Here is a 14,843-nt window from a genome sequence, read left to right on the forward strand (position 1 = left end):
CCTGGCATAGGGAGCTTCTTAATCAATACCTTTGCACAGACAGAGCAGCCTCGGGTTGAAGATTCCAATTCGATGAGCTTACGCCCCATACATTAGAATGGAGGCTGTGCTGTGTGGGACTCAGGAGGACTCTGGAGCGATAGGGCTGGATGGCTTGTCTGGGGCTCCAGGGAACTGAAACATTTGCTACAGTGTCTCCAGCAGGTAGTCAAGAAAACAGTCAAAGGACTCAAAGGCAGGCTGTTGAGCCTGCTTTATTGTTAAGGAACATCTCACCTGTTTTCCAAGTTCCACTTAAAAGATCTCAGTTTATATATTTAGTAGAAATAAATGACCTTGGCTCATTTGACTAACTGGTAACCCTACTGGGAAACCTTCAGCAATGACTGGACGTTTGCAAACAAAGCTGGCCACAGAGCCTCAGCCCCTGAGGGGTTCCTTGCTGGTGTTAGTGGGGGTGGAGGCCATGCAGGAGCAGGACACCCTGCTGCTCCCAGCCATACTGCATGCAGCACCGGGGTTTGGAATCTTCATTGAAGCCTTGGTGAATAGCCATTTTGGAGAAAACCCTAACTAGAATGGCCTCATTCCGATCCCTTTTCACCCCAGAGGCTGTGGAGCTTCTGAAAGTCAGGGTCGGAGTACCGGGTCTCAGGCCCTCTCTGCATCAGCTCTTCCCAATGCCCAGGGTCTCTGCAAGGGCTGGCCCACTTGCCAGAGTTGCAGACCAGGTCCTGGGGCTGGCTGCGTCCCCGAGCTGTGAGGGTCCTCAGGATGGGCCAAGTAGATTAGCCCCAAGCAGCTACCCTAAGACAATTCTCCTTTTCACTGTCTCTCTCCATAGTGGGTTACTCCATCTGCAAATTTTAGATTGTCCAGATGTGCTTGTATCTAGACAGATCTATTGATAAATCTAACTCATCAGTAAATCCTTTCAGGTGGGCCTCCGAAATAAATCCAGCATTGGTGAAATTGGTATATTTTCTTGTACACTCTCTCTGAAAGCTGTTGGCATCACACATGGAAGCCTCTGAGTGGCCTGGGAAAGCCATGACAGTTTTAGCCTATTGTACCTTTTGCCTGGGGAACTGTCTGTATGTCTTTTTTTTTTTTTTTTTTTTTTTTTTTTTTTTTTTTTTGAGACGGAGTCTCACGCTGTTGCCCAGGCTGGAGTGCAGTGGCGCGATCTCGGCTCACTGCAAGCTCCGCCTCCCGGGTTCCCGCCATTCTCCTGCCTCAGCCTCCTGAGTAGCTGGGACTACAGGCGCCCGTCACCGCGCCCGGCTAATTTTTTGTATTTTTAGTAGAGACGGGGTTTCACTGTGGTCTCAATCTCCTGACCTTGTGATCCGCCCGCCTCGGCCTCCCAAAGTGCTGGGATTACAGGCTTGAGCCACCGCGCCCGGCCTGTATGTCTTAATAGTAGTTTCTAGTCTGTTTGTCATAAGTGAGTTAACTTGGGCAACTCTCTATGCACGGGGACTCTTCAGTTGCGCTTAAATAAATGTAATCTATTGTTGTTACTGTGACGCTACAGCATGGCTTAGAAAATGGGTTGAATAAGGAGGTGTTCAGACACTGCTTGCTCTGTGATGAATATAATAGGTACGAGTTATTCAACGCCCATGTCAGAGTTCAGAGTCTGAACTCTGTGCTTTTGTAGATGTTTCCGTACATCATTCAGTCTTTACAGGGACACCAGGGGATACGTGTTGTCTTCCTCTTCATACATCATTCAGTCTTTACAGGGACACCAGGGGATACGTGTTGTCTTCCTCTTCACACATCATTCAGTCTTTACAGGGACACCAGGGGATACGTGTTGTCTTTCTCGTCACACAGAGGGGAAACAGGAGCTCAGGAAGGTTGGGTGTCTCGAGCACAGTCACACAGCCGGGTCATGGTAGAGCCTGGTTAGAAACAGGACTGTCTCACTGCAGAGCTTTTCTTTTATGCAGCCCTGCCAGGGAAAGGGTATTGAGTGACATTTCTTCAGTCTGAAGACATAAAAGCTTCTACCTTAATATTTTAACATGTTTCTTACCAAACATAATTAACATCAAAACTAGGCGTATTGATAACATTCAAAATTTTAAGGCTGAAAGATGGATTAAGTCAGTATAAAGAAAGGTATTTCTCTTCTGTTCCTTTTGATCATCAAAAACACCTGTCATTCCAGCACTTTAGGAGGCCGAGGCAGGCGGATCACCTGAGGTCAGGAGTTAGAGACTAGCCTGGCCAACATGGTAAAACCCCATCTCTACAAAAAATACTGAAATTAGCCACGTGTGGTGGCAGGCACCTGTAATACCAGCTACTCAGGAAGCTGAGACAGGAGAATCACTTGAACCCGGGAGGCTGAGGTTGCAGTGAGCCAAGATTGCACCACTGCACTCCAGCCTGGGTGACAAGAGCAAAACTCCGTCTAAAAAGAAAACAAACAAACAAACAAAAAAAAACCACAAAAAAGCCAAAACTGTTTCTGACCCAGACAGAACCTCAGTTATGTTCCCAAAGCAGATGGTGAAAGCACGCTGATGTCAACCCCTTCTTAAAAATGACATTGTTACAGCAATACTGTGAAATACGTTTATAATAAAAAACTGGAAAATCTAACAAAATAAAAATCACTTATAAATGACTGTCCAGCAACAACTACTGTTATTTTTCTCTGCTTTACTTTTTTTCATAAAGTTATAATCATGCTATAGGCTCACCTTTGTTCCAGATCTTTTAAAAATTTAGTATTTTACCATAAACGATTGCCTAGCCATTACACACTCATAGAAAGCAAGTCTTAGTGGCTCTAAATCAGGGGTTTGCACATGTTATCTGGAATGGGCCAGAGGATGAATAGTTTAGGCTCTGTGGATCAGAGCGTGGCTGTCACAAAACGCTCCTGTGTGTAGCGTGAAGGCAGCTGCAGACAAGAGGCACATGAGCAAGAGGCTGTGTGGCCACAGCACGTCACTTACAGAAGCAGCAGAGGAGCCAGCTTGTCCCGAGGGCAGCTGCTTGCTGACTCCTCTGTAGTGTTGTACAAGGTACGGTGCACACCAGAACCCACGGGACGCATCTGCTGTGGGGCATCTAAACAGCTTTTGGTGATCTAACAGGGATGGAAATAGAGACTCCCGTCCCAGGTGACCGACCATCTGTGGGTCTAGATACCCGCATCACCGTCAAAGTTATCGTTTCCATTTAGCAGCAGGTCATCAGAGGCCAACCACTAGGACCCACTATAGCATTGTGGACAGGAAATACCCCTGAGAGTGCTTTTCCCCGGCAGAAGCCATGATTGGCTGCAAAGGACCACTCACCTTCCCAGGGCCAACAGCTGCTGCTTTAGTCTGCGGCCCCCTCCTGGCTGCAGAACCAATCGTCGTTCACAGCTCCTTCAGATTGTCGCATGTTTGGAATGAGTTCAGGTAAATATAATCTTAACAAATATCATGGGCACAGCACACAGTAAGCCCTCACACCCGCACCGGCGAGTTCAGCCACCCACCCACGGGGATGGTCCCGGAGTCCGATTTCATGGCTAAGTTCTCTTGGACAGAATCTGCATGTTGGACTTGTGTGAAACACCAACTCCATCAGAAAATGGAGATGCTAAACTTGCAAAGTATCTGCCTTTTCTACTCCAAGCGAGGGAAGAAGTGTCTTGTGTTTTTAAAGTAGGGAGCAGTTGGCTGTTTAGACCTTCTTTTGTTCTGCCAGTAGGTTGGGGGACACGGCTTACTGACCCCGTGCTGAGCCAGAGCTGTGGAGAGGCATGGGTGTAATGGGGAGTAGAGGAGAGAGGGCTGTGTTGAAGCCGGGGCTCTCCGCGCTGTGCGCATCCTAGGTTTAGAGCTGCTCCGACGGCTCACATCCCTGGCTCAGTCATCGACCCATTGATCAAGGAGCATCCTGGCCAGTTCCAAAATTAAGTTGAAAAGATAAACATCCATCAGATAGAAAGCAGTTTTTGTGTCTCCGCTGCCCTGTCCACCCCACTGAAGCCCTGGTCTTCCTCAGTGTAGGGGTCTGATGTAGTGGATGCCTGGCTGGGGAGGGCCACACCAAGCCCTGGGGACCCAGGACTTCCCTGAGAATCCTCAGAGGGGACCTGTTGGGGCCTCGCTCGCGCACCTGCGTCAGCCTCAAGAGGGTCTCTGGCAGGTGCTTCTGCCCCGTCTCAGCCTCAAGGACATGCTGGCAGCGGGTGTGGAGGGCACCGAGCACATCTCCTGGTCTGGGTTTTACTTCCAGCTCGGACCAGCTATGCCCGGAGATCCCACTGGGCTCCGCAGCCTGCTCTATGAGCGGAGACTCCCGTTTGCCTCAACTGCAGAGCTCAGCAGAGTAGGTCGAGCTGTCTCGGAAAAATCGAATTCAAATGAATCTTTGACCAGCAACTGTTCAAGAAGGATGTTAACCTCACGCCCAGGAATGCTACATTTTCTAGCATTTGACATTTTCGGCGATCAAGAATTACTATATTTTGTAATATCACAAAACTCAATGAGATCTGTAGAAAAGAGGTACATAAATTAGTGTCACACAGCTGCATGGCAGGCTTAGCGAGTGCATGGTGGTGATCACCTAGAAACCCTCTGGATAGTGGTGGGAGCATTGTCAGGACCCTGAATATCCATGACTGCTTGCTGCTGCCTTCTTGACTCCTGCCGTCCATGCTGAGAACCAGGGTCCCCTTGCCTCCTGCCCCCACACTGGCAGGGTGAGCACAACCTGGACCTCTAGCTGAAGGGTGGGGAGGGCATCACGGTCCATGGCCTCGACAACATGTGTTCTGGGACTGGCCCGAGGCGTCTGGTGTGAATGTCCCCTCCTCTTTTTCTACTTCAGTCTCCAACAGCCCCGGGAGGTGGCTGTGATGTCTCCTTCATGGGCACCTGGGCTCCTTCCTCTGTTTCAGGGCTCCAAGGTCCTGGCCAAGAAAGAGCTGGCCTACGTTCCAATTATCGGCTGGATGTGGTACTTCACCGAGATGGTCTTCTGTTCGCGCAAGTGGGAGCAGGATCGCAAGACGGTTGCCACCAGTTTGCAGCACCTCCGGGACTACCCGGAGAAATATTTTGTACGTAGGCACCAGAGCAGCTGTGTCCCAAGGGCTCCTGCAGGACTGTGACCGTGGGACCACCGTGTGACTTCCACAGGACACGTGACTGTGGGGCTGTGTGTGACTATGGGGTCGTGTGTGACCATGGGGCCACATATATATGACCCCAGGGCTGTGTGTGACTGTAGGGCTGTGTGTGACCGTAGGGCTGTGTGTGACCCCAGGGCTGTTTTGTGACCGTAGGGCTGTGTGTGACCCCAGGGCTGTGTGTGACCCCAGGGCAGTGTGTGACCGTAGGGTTGTGTGTGACCCCAGGGCCGTGTGTGACCCCAGGGCTGTGTGTGACCGTAGGGCTGTGTGTGACCCCAGGACTATGTGTGACCTCAGGGCTGTATGTGACCCTGGGGCCATGTGTGATCGTGTGGCCTTGTGTGACTGTGGGGCCGCATGTGAGCCTGGGGCTGTGCGTCACCCCAGGACTGTGTGTGACGCCAGGGCTGTTTGTGACCATAGGGCTGTGTGTGACCCCAGGGCTGTGTGTGACCCCATGGCTGTGTGTGACCCCAGGGCTGTGTGTGACCCAGGGCTGTGTGTGACTGTAGGGCTGTGTGTGACCCCATGGCTGTGTGTGACCCCAGGGCTGTGTGTGACCCAGGGCTGTGTGTGACTGTAGGGCTGTGTGTGACCCCAGGGCCGTGTGTGACCCCAGGGCTGTGTGTAACCCCAGGGCTGTTTGTGACCGTAGGGCTGTGTGTGACCCCAGGACTGTGTGTGACCCCAGGGCTGTGTGTGACCTCAGGGCTGTATGTGACCCTGGGGCCGTGTGTGATCATGTGGCCGTGTGTGACTGTGGGGCCGCATGTGAGCCTGGGGCTGTGCATGACCCCAGGACTGTGTGTGACCCTGGGGCCGCGTGTGACTGTGGGGCTGTGTGTGACTCCTGCCTCCTTCCTTCAGTTCCTGATCCACTGTGAGGGCACGCGGTTCACGGAGAAGAAACATGAGATCAGCATGCAAGTGGCCCGGGCCAAGGGGCTGCCTCGCCTCAAGCACCACCTGTTGCCGCGAACCAAGGGCTTCGCCATCACCGTGAGGAGCTTGAGAAATGTAGGTAAGGAAGAGTGCGTGGCCCTGGGCCTCCCCGCGGCAGCGAGGAAGACAAGCGCCAGCTCCAGATGGGCAGAGCTTGCTTCCTGCCAGCACTTCCCGGCTGACGCTAGGAGCTCAGAGTGGCTGCTCAAGTCTGGTCTCTGGGACTGGGAACCAAGGACAAATGGCCCCTGCACCCTTGGCTGGCACCTGGGGTGGGCCTGTGCCTGCCTTTCCTGGGGTGCCCGGGCCAGCACTGCCCTCTGCTGTGCAAATGTGCTGGGTGCCTGGATGGCCCATCGGGTAACCTGGGTCCAGGCTTGCACGCCCAAGACAGCACAGTTGGGTTTAGGGTCATTTCTTGCCCACCCATTGGCATCAGCTGAACTCTGACCTTGTGGTCTGTCGCAGCTGACCTCGGAGTCTGGAACCCTCAATGGCCATTGATAAGAAGGAGATAGCAACAACTTGCCTCTGGCCTCCCGTCATGCTTTTGTCTTCTTTTTGACCCTTCTGTCTCCAGTTAGAAACACCCTCTGTCGCCTTCTGCGCAGCCGGCCTCCCCACACCCCCGCAGTCCCTTGGCCCTTTCCCTGGGCTGCAGGCCTGGGGCAGCTTCCTGTGCTCCTCCCAGGCCAAGCACTCAGGTGAAGCTGGTTCCTTCCTGGAGGGAGCTGGAGTCCAGCTGAATGCGGCTTCTGGCCCCACGCTGCTGCCTTCCTCCGCCTTATCCTCTTGTCTCCTCTCCTCCTTCTGAGGCAAAGAGTGGGGGGCCCCGAATTCCTCCCCAGGCCTGCATCAGGGGCCCCTTGGTTTCTCCAGCCCTGACCGACCCCCATAGGACCTCTGGAGCAACAGGGTTGGTGAATTGGTACCTCTAAAAGTCCCCAGGTGACCCAGTGGCTGAAGTGGTGGTTTCAGGCCCCGGGCAGCACTCCCTGCTGGCTTCTGCTGCCTGTTTAACATAACCCGCGTACCCAGGCCAGCGCCAGCCCCGCTTCCTTCTGGGGCTGCAGGAACCCAGGCCAGGCGGGCTGTGCCGCTGGCCCCCTCTCCCCTCTGTGTGCCTGCCCTGCCCTTAGCCCTGTTAACCAGTTTCTTCTCCCCCACATGCTTCCCTTGCTTCCTCATCCCCCCTTCTCCTGGTCGCCAGCGTTCCTTGATGACCTCTGTTGGCACAATGCTGTGCACGCCACACACAGTGTCACCTTCAATCCCTACAACATCCTGGCAGCAGCTCTTACTCCCAGAGAGAAGAGAGAAAAGCAGGCTCTGGAGTCTCAGCAGCAAACTTGGGCCTGCAGAACTGAGGGCCCACCAGGCCAGCCACCTCCAAGCTCCTTCCCCTCTGCCCAGCCTCTTAGAAGGTCGGTGGCACAGAGGGGCACCAGCTGCCTACATGTGTCTTTTGCTCTGGGCTCAGCCCAAGGGTCAGAATTAGGCTGCCCCCTGCAGTCCCTGCCTCCACACCAACCCTGGGCCCCAGGGCCAAGGATGCTCCCATTGCTCGACCCCTGCTCCACCTCCCAGGCTGCTGCACTCTGCACTGTCCAGTAGCGTCAAGACCCTGGGGGCTTCCTGATCAGGAGGCCTCACTGAATCCTCTTTCCTCTGCTGACCAGCTGTGTGACTCTGGGCAAGTGACCTTACCTCTCTGGTCCTAAGTCTGCTCTGAGTTCTGTAAAATCTGTTAGGGTTGCAAAGAGGATTAAATGAGAAAAGCTAGATAAAGAGCTCAGCATCCCACCTGGCACATGATAAACATTTGATCAAAGGCTGCTGTTGTTCGGGGCCCTCTGCCTCCCACTACACACCTCACCTTCTGCCCCTGGTAGGGTTGCCCAGCTTGCAGGGCTACGTGTCCCCATCCTGATCCGTCCCCTCTGGGTTGGACCAGCGCGGCTCCCTGACTGAGCTTTGCCTCAGTTTTGCCTCGCAAGGCTGTCCAGCTCTATACTGTTCATCACGGAGTTAACAAGGCTCTCTCCAATAATAGCCACCACCGGTCTCGGGCGCATCTGACATGCCAGGCCCTGTATGCACCGTACATGTAGGATGTCCTCACAGGACTCAGGAAGGTAGATTCCTTTTTCTTTTTGCTTTCAGCTCACAGATAAAGACATTGGGGCTCAGAGAAGTTAAGGAGCGGGTGCAGTGTGACTCAGCCAGTGCCTGGTGAGCTGGGATTTGCTCCTGGCTGGTGGGGCCGGCAGTCGCTGCTGTCACTCCTTCCGATGCGCCTTGCAGTTAGAATCAGGCTGGCTCTCCTTTCAAGATGCTTTTTTTGAGGTTTTCCTCCGGAAAATGAGACAGTTGTACAGGTCACTGATTTTTAAGCGGCTCTTTGGGGAACCCGGGGGTTCTCCCCTCCTTTGCTTAACCAGAGTCAGCCTCTTCTGTTGTCTTCATGGGCCCCTGTGTGAGCAGGTCGGAGGAAAGGAGGTATCGAAATCACTGAACTATGTGAGCTCTGTGGCCCCTTCTTACTGGGAAGCCCTAGGACACTACAGTCATGGTCCACACAGCCTGATCCGCTGTTCCTGTAGATACCCATTTATGCTTTAAAATGCCTGAGGAATGTGATAAGCATCCAGGTTCTCTCCCAGCAGCCCTGACCAGGCAGCTCTCCTCAGGAGGGCTCAGGAGAACAGTCCCGCCTTCAGCCCTAAGGCGGGGGCGAGTGGTCTCGGGCACTCCGGGCCCTGCTCCCAGGCTCTCCTGCAGGCCATCAGGAGGACCCCTGCCCGCTGGCACAGACAGTGGACCTGCAGACCCTGCACGGTGGTCAGGCAGCAGGTAGAAGAAAACAGATGGTGATTTATTGTTTTTGAATCTTGGTTCCGCATATTCCCAATCAGACCAAGTGCCTTTCCTCCTTCCTGCCATTCTCCCACTCCTGTTATGAATGCACGCATGCAAAGCTCCCAGTGAAGCGTCTGGCTCATCGTTTACTGAACACAAACCATGTGCTGGGCCCTGCAATAAGTGCCTGGCCTCTGTCATCTCAGCAACTGTGTGACAGAGGCTCCCTTCTCCAGGACAAGACCTAGCCCCAGCTGCCCAAGAGAAGATCCCACCGGTGGGAAAAGGTGACAGCCGCTGGGGTTCCCACCTGTTGCTCCTACCGTCTGGTGCTCTTACACTTCAGCAAGTGGCCAGTTTCCACTGTGCATTTATCTCCTCTGTTCCCTCACTCGTTCCTTCCTATATTCTTTCATCCCTTGATCCAAGAAGCTTCAACTGAGTACGATCCAATTCCTTAAGGAGTTTCTCATCAGTATCCTAGGATAATTTGTAGCTGTCTTATTTTTCTAGGGGAAAATAATGCTCACAGAATGGTTATGCTGCTGTAACTGAGACACTTCCTTAGTTTCCTTTGGAATAATTTTTCTTATCATCCACACTTGTTTAAATTTCGGTGTTTCTTGACGGAAATGATAGGCTGGGCACATTAGAAAGTTACAAGTCATTGTTGTGGCACCTCTAGACCTGACTTTGCAGTACTGCTTTAAAAGTGATCTGGGCTAGGCACAGTGGCTCAATCTGGGCTGGGCACAGTGGCTCACTGTGATCCCAGCATTTTGGGAGGCTGAGGCGGGCAGATCACTTGAGGTCAGGAGTTCAAGACCAGTCTGACCAACATGGTGAAACCCCGTCTCTACTAAAAATACAAAAATTAGCTGAGCGTAGTGGTGGTGCCTGTAACCCCAGCTACTTGGGAGGCTGAGGCAGGAGAATTGTTTGAACCCAGGAGGCAGAGGTTATAGTGAGCCAAGATTGCACCACTGCACTCCAGCCTGGGTGACAGAGTGAGACTCCGTCTCCAAAAAAATAAATAAATAAATAGAAAAAGTGACCTGGCTTCAGCAATGACCCTGTTTTCTATTACTGAGTTCTAGTGGGATTTTATGATTACAAAAGATAATACACATTCAGTGTAGAACATGTGGACCATACAGAAAAAGAAAAATCCGACCACACCATTTCTAGATAAGCAGTTAGCCATTTGATTATTGTCTTCCAATGTGTGTATCTACGGAACAAAATTGGGTTCACACGCTATATACTGCTTTGTATTTGTTTTATTTTTTATAGTTTCAGCTGTATATGACTGTACACTCAATTTCAGAAATAATGAAAATCCAACACTGCTGGGAGTCCTAAACGGAAAGAAATACCATGCAGATTTGTATGTTAGGTAAGTCGAACGGTTTCCTTTCCAGAAAAGACAGTGCCCGTTTCAAAGTAAACACATCACAAATGACCTAGAGACTTTCTTCCAGGGATCCCTGGGTCACACTGACTCCTTTGCAGTCTGTTTTGCATTGAACTTGACATATCCTACTATTGAGAATGATCTGCTGAAATCTCCTTCCATCCCAGCTCCTTCCGGATCCTCTGTAATCTTCCATTTCAGAGAGCTCAGGTTGAACAAATGGAAGGCCATATTTTATAATTATTTTGGTGTTGGTGTGACGAGAATATGTTATTGACACTTTCCTTGAGCGATGGGTCTGCTATATGGAATACACACAGATGTGTATTTATATAAGGCGGTCTAGACACAAATGCAAAAGTCTTTTGCAGTGTCTTACTTATGTGTTATGTTCCAGGCTGTTAGTGATTTTATTGAAGACACTTCTAGAACATATTAGTCAAACTGGTTCTCCTTCCCTGCTTATAGAATGGGCCGAGCACCTCTGTTTCGGTGGGAAACAGAATTGGAAGGTGCAGCAGATAGTAAACACAATGGCAATTCACGCATTAAAACCCAGAGTGACGGGGTCAGGGACTGGACTGGTTTGTTGTGCTGTGGGTCACCTTCTCTGAATGCTAATCAAGAGAATCTGAAATGCCCACTAATGGAGAACTAATCCAGGGGCGTATAACCTTCTGATTCAAGACCTTACAGAAGCGGTATTACAAACAGCCCCATGAAAATCCAGGGGCCCTACATTCCCACCAGGCCACACTAAATGTCCCAGCTTTCCTGGGAGATGTTTTGGTGGACTGGCGGCCAAAGTTAAGTAGCTTCTGATCTAAAAATGACTCTGGCTTTCCCATCAAAATAGGACAGCATTGACATCATCACTGACTTCTTGTCTGATGGTGCAGGCGAGTCTGCCCTGTGACTCAGTTCTGTGGCATATGAAGGCAGGAGAATCACCCACCCGCCTGAAGGAGACCTTTAGACCTTCTAGGAGTAAAGTGAGGTTTTATTCCCCATGTTCACTGACGGCTGGCAGGAGCTCCACTCAGTGACCAGCTGGGCTCAGTTATTTGGGAAAATCCCAAGACATGTAGAAGATTATTTCACCTCTCAGGTAGCTGCAACTCTCCAAAGCACGTGTGAGAATCAGCTCCAAAATGATTCTGGCGCGTTCACTCACTGAAGCCAGATGACACACTTGACCCCAGAGGAAGGTTAGCATTGATGCTGTTCAACACACATCTTTTTGTCGTCACTGCCCATTAAAAATGATGGAGGCATTTTTCTGAACATAAGTCAGTACAAAGCACTGAAACATCAAGGGCGATAATGTCAAGTTGCTGAAAAGGGCAAAACTCACTACATTCCCACTATCCAAATAAAGAAATATTATGCAGACTCGAGAAATCTCATTTCCAAAGCAGAGTAGATCAAAGAGCAAAGAAGTAGAGGATTCACAAAAGTACAGTGTGTGTAGGAACAGGAAAGGTGAAAGGATATTTCCGGAGGAGCTTATGGGGTAAGTTCTAATTATGTGAAAAACTTACCTCTGTACAATACTGCCTTGAAAAGGAAGTCGCTCACTATAATCTAAGATGGAATCCCATCGTTTATTCTCTTAACAGACTATAGTGTGATAGATAAGACTCTAGTGTGATAGATAAGCTCTAAAATCTTCTTACTAAGATATTCTTAGGCCATAGAAGGGAAATCAAGCCAGATGCAGACTTCGACATGGACAAAATTGAATATAAAGGAACATCCCTTGAAATCACAAGAGCCAACAACCTGAGAACAAGTAGGAATGGCAAAGGTGGCAGAGTGACTCTTCCCCATGTTCAGTATGGGCTGTTTGTAGATGATTGAGTAGCAAGCCCTTGCCAGCCACCAGTCCCCACAGCCACCCAAGTCTCCAAGCTATCGCTGGTGTACAGTGACTCTGGACCCCTGTCTGAGCCATGGAGCCTGGGTGCTGCAAGATGCCCTGGCTACTTGCATCTGGGAGAACTTTAATTCCCCACCATCCACATCACTGACTTGTCAAAACCTTTGCAGAAAAAGTCTGCCTCAAGGCTAACCAAGAGGCTACAGGAATCATTTGATGGGAGATAATCTGCCATTACCAGTAAGTCGGTTACTTGACTAAGAAGAAATTACTAGGATCTTGTCTCTGATGCATCAATTCTGTGTATATTGGATTGTCTCATGTGGAAAGTGAGGCAGTGTTGTCCTCTTTGGAAGAGGCAAATATCAGGTTTTGGGGGCCTTTTTGTGAGCTGGGAGGGAAGATGGAATGAGGCAAGTGTCCCCTCTTCTGACAGCATCTGTCTATGCCATTGAATTGGACCCTGGGTTGTTCCTTCATGGGTCATAATTGCATTTTGGCCTGTGTTTCTCCAGTGTGGATGTGGAACGCCCCTTCTTTCGATCACTTGCATTACTCTCTTCACTTCCACATTATTTAGGCTACCTAGATAAAAACAAAAAATGGCAGCACCGTTACTGGAAAGTATACGTTGCAGGGTGGGTGTCACCTCTCCCCTGCTAGCTGCTCTCTGCCTTTGCAGGAGGATCCCACTGGAAGACATCCCTGAAGACGATGACAGGTGCTCGGCCTGGCTGCACAAGCTCTACCAGGAGAAGGTCAGTGCACTGGGTGCCGGGGGTCTGTTCACGTTGCAGCTGTGGGTGTGCTGTGTGGCAGCAGGCCTTTCTCCGGCGGGCGAGACCTCACAGAGCCGGTTATTAATGAGTCCGGAGCTGACCCTCTCTTGGAAATAAAGAATGTAGCCAAATTTTTTTTTTTTTTTTTTTTTGAGACAAGAGTCTCGCTCTGTCACCCAGGCTGGAGTACAGTGGCGCAATCTCGGCTCACTGAAAGCTCCACCTCCGGGTTCACGCCATTCTCCTGCCTCAGCCTCCTGAGTAGCTGGGACTACAGGCACCCACCACCATGCCCGGCTGATTTTTTGTATTTTTAGTAGAGACGGGGTTTCACCGTGTTAGCCAGGATGGTCTTGATCTCCTGACCTTGTAATCCACCCACCTCGGCCTCCCAAAGTGCTGGGATTACAGGCGTGAGCCACCACGCCCAGCGCCAAATATTTTTTAAGGAGGGTTCACACACACACAGTGAAGCTATTCTACAGGTGTAGTGGACCAAGAAAGAAGTAATGGCCCCAGTAGCCCCTGCTCGTATTTTCCTGCCACTGGTCCTAATGCAGAATGTGCTTGTGGGGTGGATATTCTCCGTAGCACTGGACATGGGCTTGATTGCTTCTGGATCAACAATATGGTTGTTAGTCTGATCTCAAAACATTTCCAGAAGAAGCAGGATAAAGCCCTACACGGGTCCACCTTGGTCTTGGCTGGGTTTGAAACTGCTGTGGTGCCCCCTGTCCTGTTCCTGTCTATGTTCCAGTTCCCCAGGGGCCCCCTACTTATTCTGTCCTTTCTCTGAGCAAGGCCTTTGCTTTCACTGATGTCTCTCCTCCAAAAGCATATGCAAGCAGGGGAGTCTCGTAACTACCGGATCTTACAAAGGAGCGAAGCTTAGCTTCCACTTGGTGAGAAGAGCATTTTTATGGCCAGGTCTCATTAACCAGTAAAAAATTATTTCTGATTCACCACGTTTTAAACCCAAACAAGTCATTCCCTAGAATCAGATATATTCTCTAGGATTCTGATGACCTTTTCCCTAGTTCCATGCATGCAGGCTGGCTGACATGGGTTCTGTTTTTCTCTGTTCCTCAAAGGAGAGAATTACCCAGAGCTTTGCGGGATGTCCTCTGCAGCTGAATAAGAACTTTAACCCTACCTACTCTTGAGGATGTGTTAGGATTTTAGTCCACAAGACTCTTAACAGACTCTAGTGTGATGGATAAGCTAAGTTTGCCTCCTTTAGGCAAATCGTAGTCCAAAAGACTTGCCATCACATTTGGTAGAGAAGCTCTTATAAGTTTGCTCTGAATCAAGATCCTGACACCTTTTTTCCCTGATGATGCCTTTATACCATCACTGCACAGAGCTGGCCACGTGGGCCTCTTTCCTATGTGGGTTATGGGCATAGCTCTCTGGTCTCCCCTTACAAATACACAAATTACAAATTCTGTGTAGGAACTCGTTTACCTTGTCACTAGAGCATGAGTTGTGCAGATTCCTGGGCCCGAACCCCAGCGATTCTGTCTCTGCAGGTTAGAGGTGGAACCTAGAAATGTGTACTTCTGGCAAACTGCTTCTGATGCAGATGGCTTTGATGGAGGTGGTCTGGGGCCTGAAGCTTTTTAACAACAGTATTCTAAGTTATCGAGGTCTGCGCTGATGCATATGTGTGCCCTGACAGAGAAGCACAAAACAGTATGAATTCCCCCCTTCTGTTTTCATGCATGAGGCAGTATTTTTCTTGCTCTGTTTTCTGGTCTAATCATTGAGGTAGCATATAAAATGTTACTTCTTTTTTTGGAGACGGAGTCTCGCTCT

The 14,843-nt window shown here is 50.4% G+C and overlaps 1 protein-coding gene across 5 annotated transcripts in view; it reads left to right on the top strand.

Moving 5' to 3' along the window:
• AGPAT4 (1-acylglycerol-3-phosphate O-acyltransferase 4) overlaps positions 1-14,843 on the top strand; it is a 145,946-nt gene that overhangs the window by 116,426 nt on the left and 14,677 nt on the right. For 4 of the 5 annotated variants that reach the window (XM_065543179.2, XM_045391717.3, XM_074036786.1 and 1 more), the window contains 4 exons: positions 4,922-5,083; positions 6,023-6,176; positions 10,250-10,352; positions 12,932-13,007. In XM_065543179.2, the coding sequence (XP_065399251.1) occupies positions 4,922-5,083; positions 6,023-6,176; positions 10,250-10,352; positions 12,932-13,007 (495 nt within the window). The remainder of the gene's footprint in view (positions 1-4,921; positions 5,084-6,022; positions 6,177-10,249; positions 10,353-12,931; positions 13,008-14,843) is intronic. The other variant, XR_012433293.1, reaches the window with a different exon arrangement.

This window comes from Macaca fascicularis, chromosome 4, assembly GCF_037993035.2.
Source record: "Macaca fascicularis isolate 582-1 chromosome 4, T2T-MFA8v1.1".
Classification (NCBI taxonomy): domain Eukaryota; kingdom Metazoa; phylum Chordata; class Mammalia; order Primates; family Cercopithecidae; genus Macaca; species Macaca fascicularis.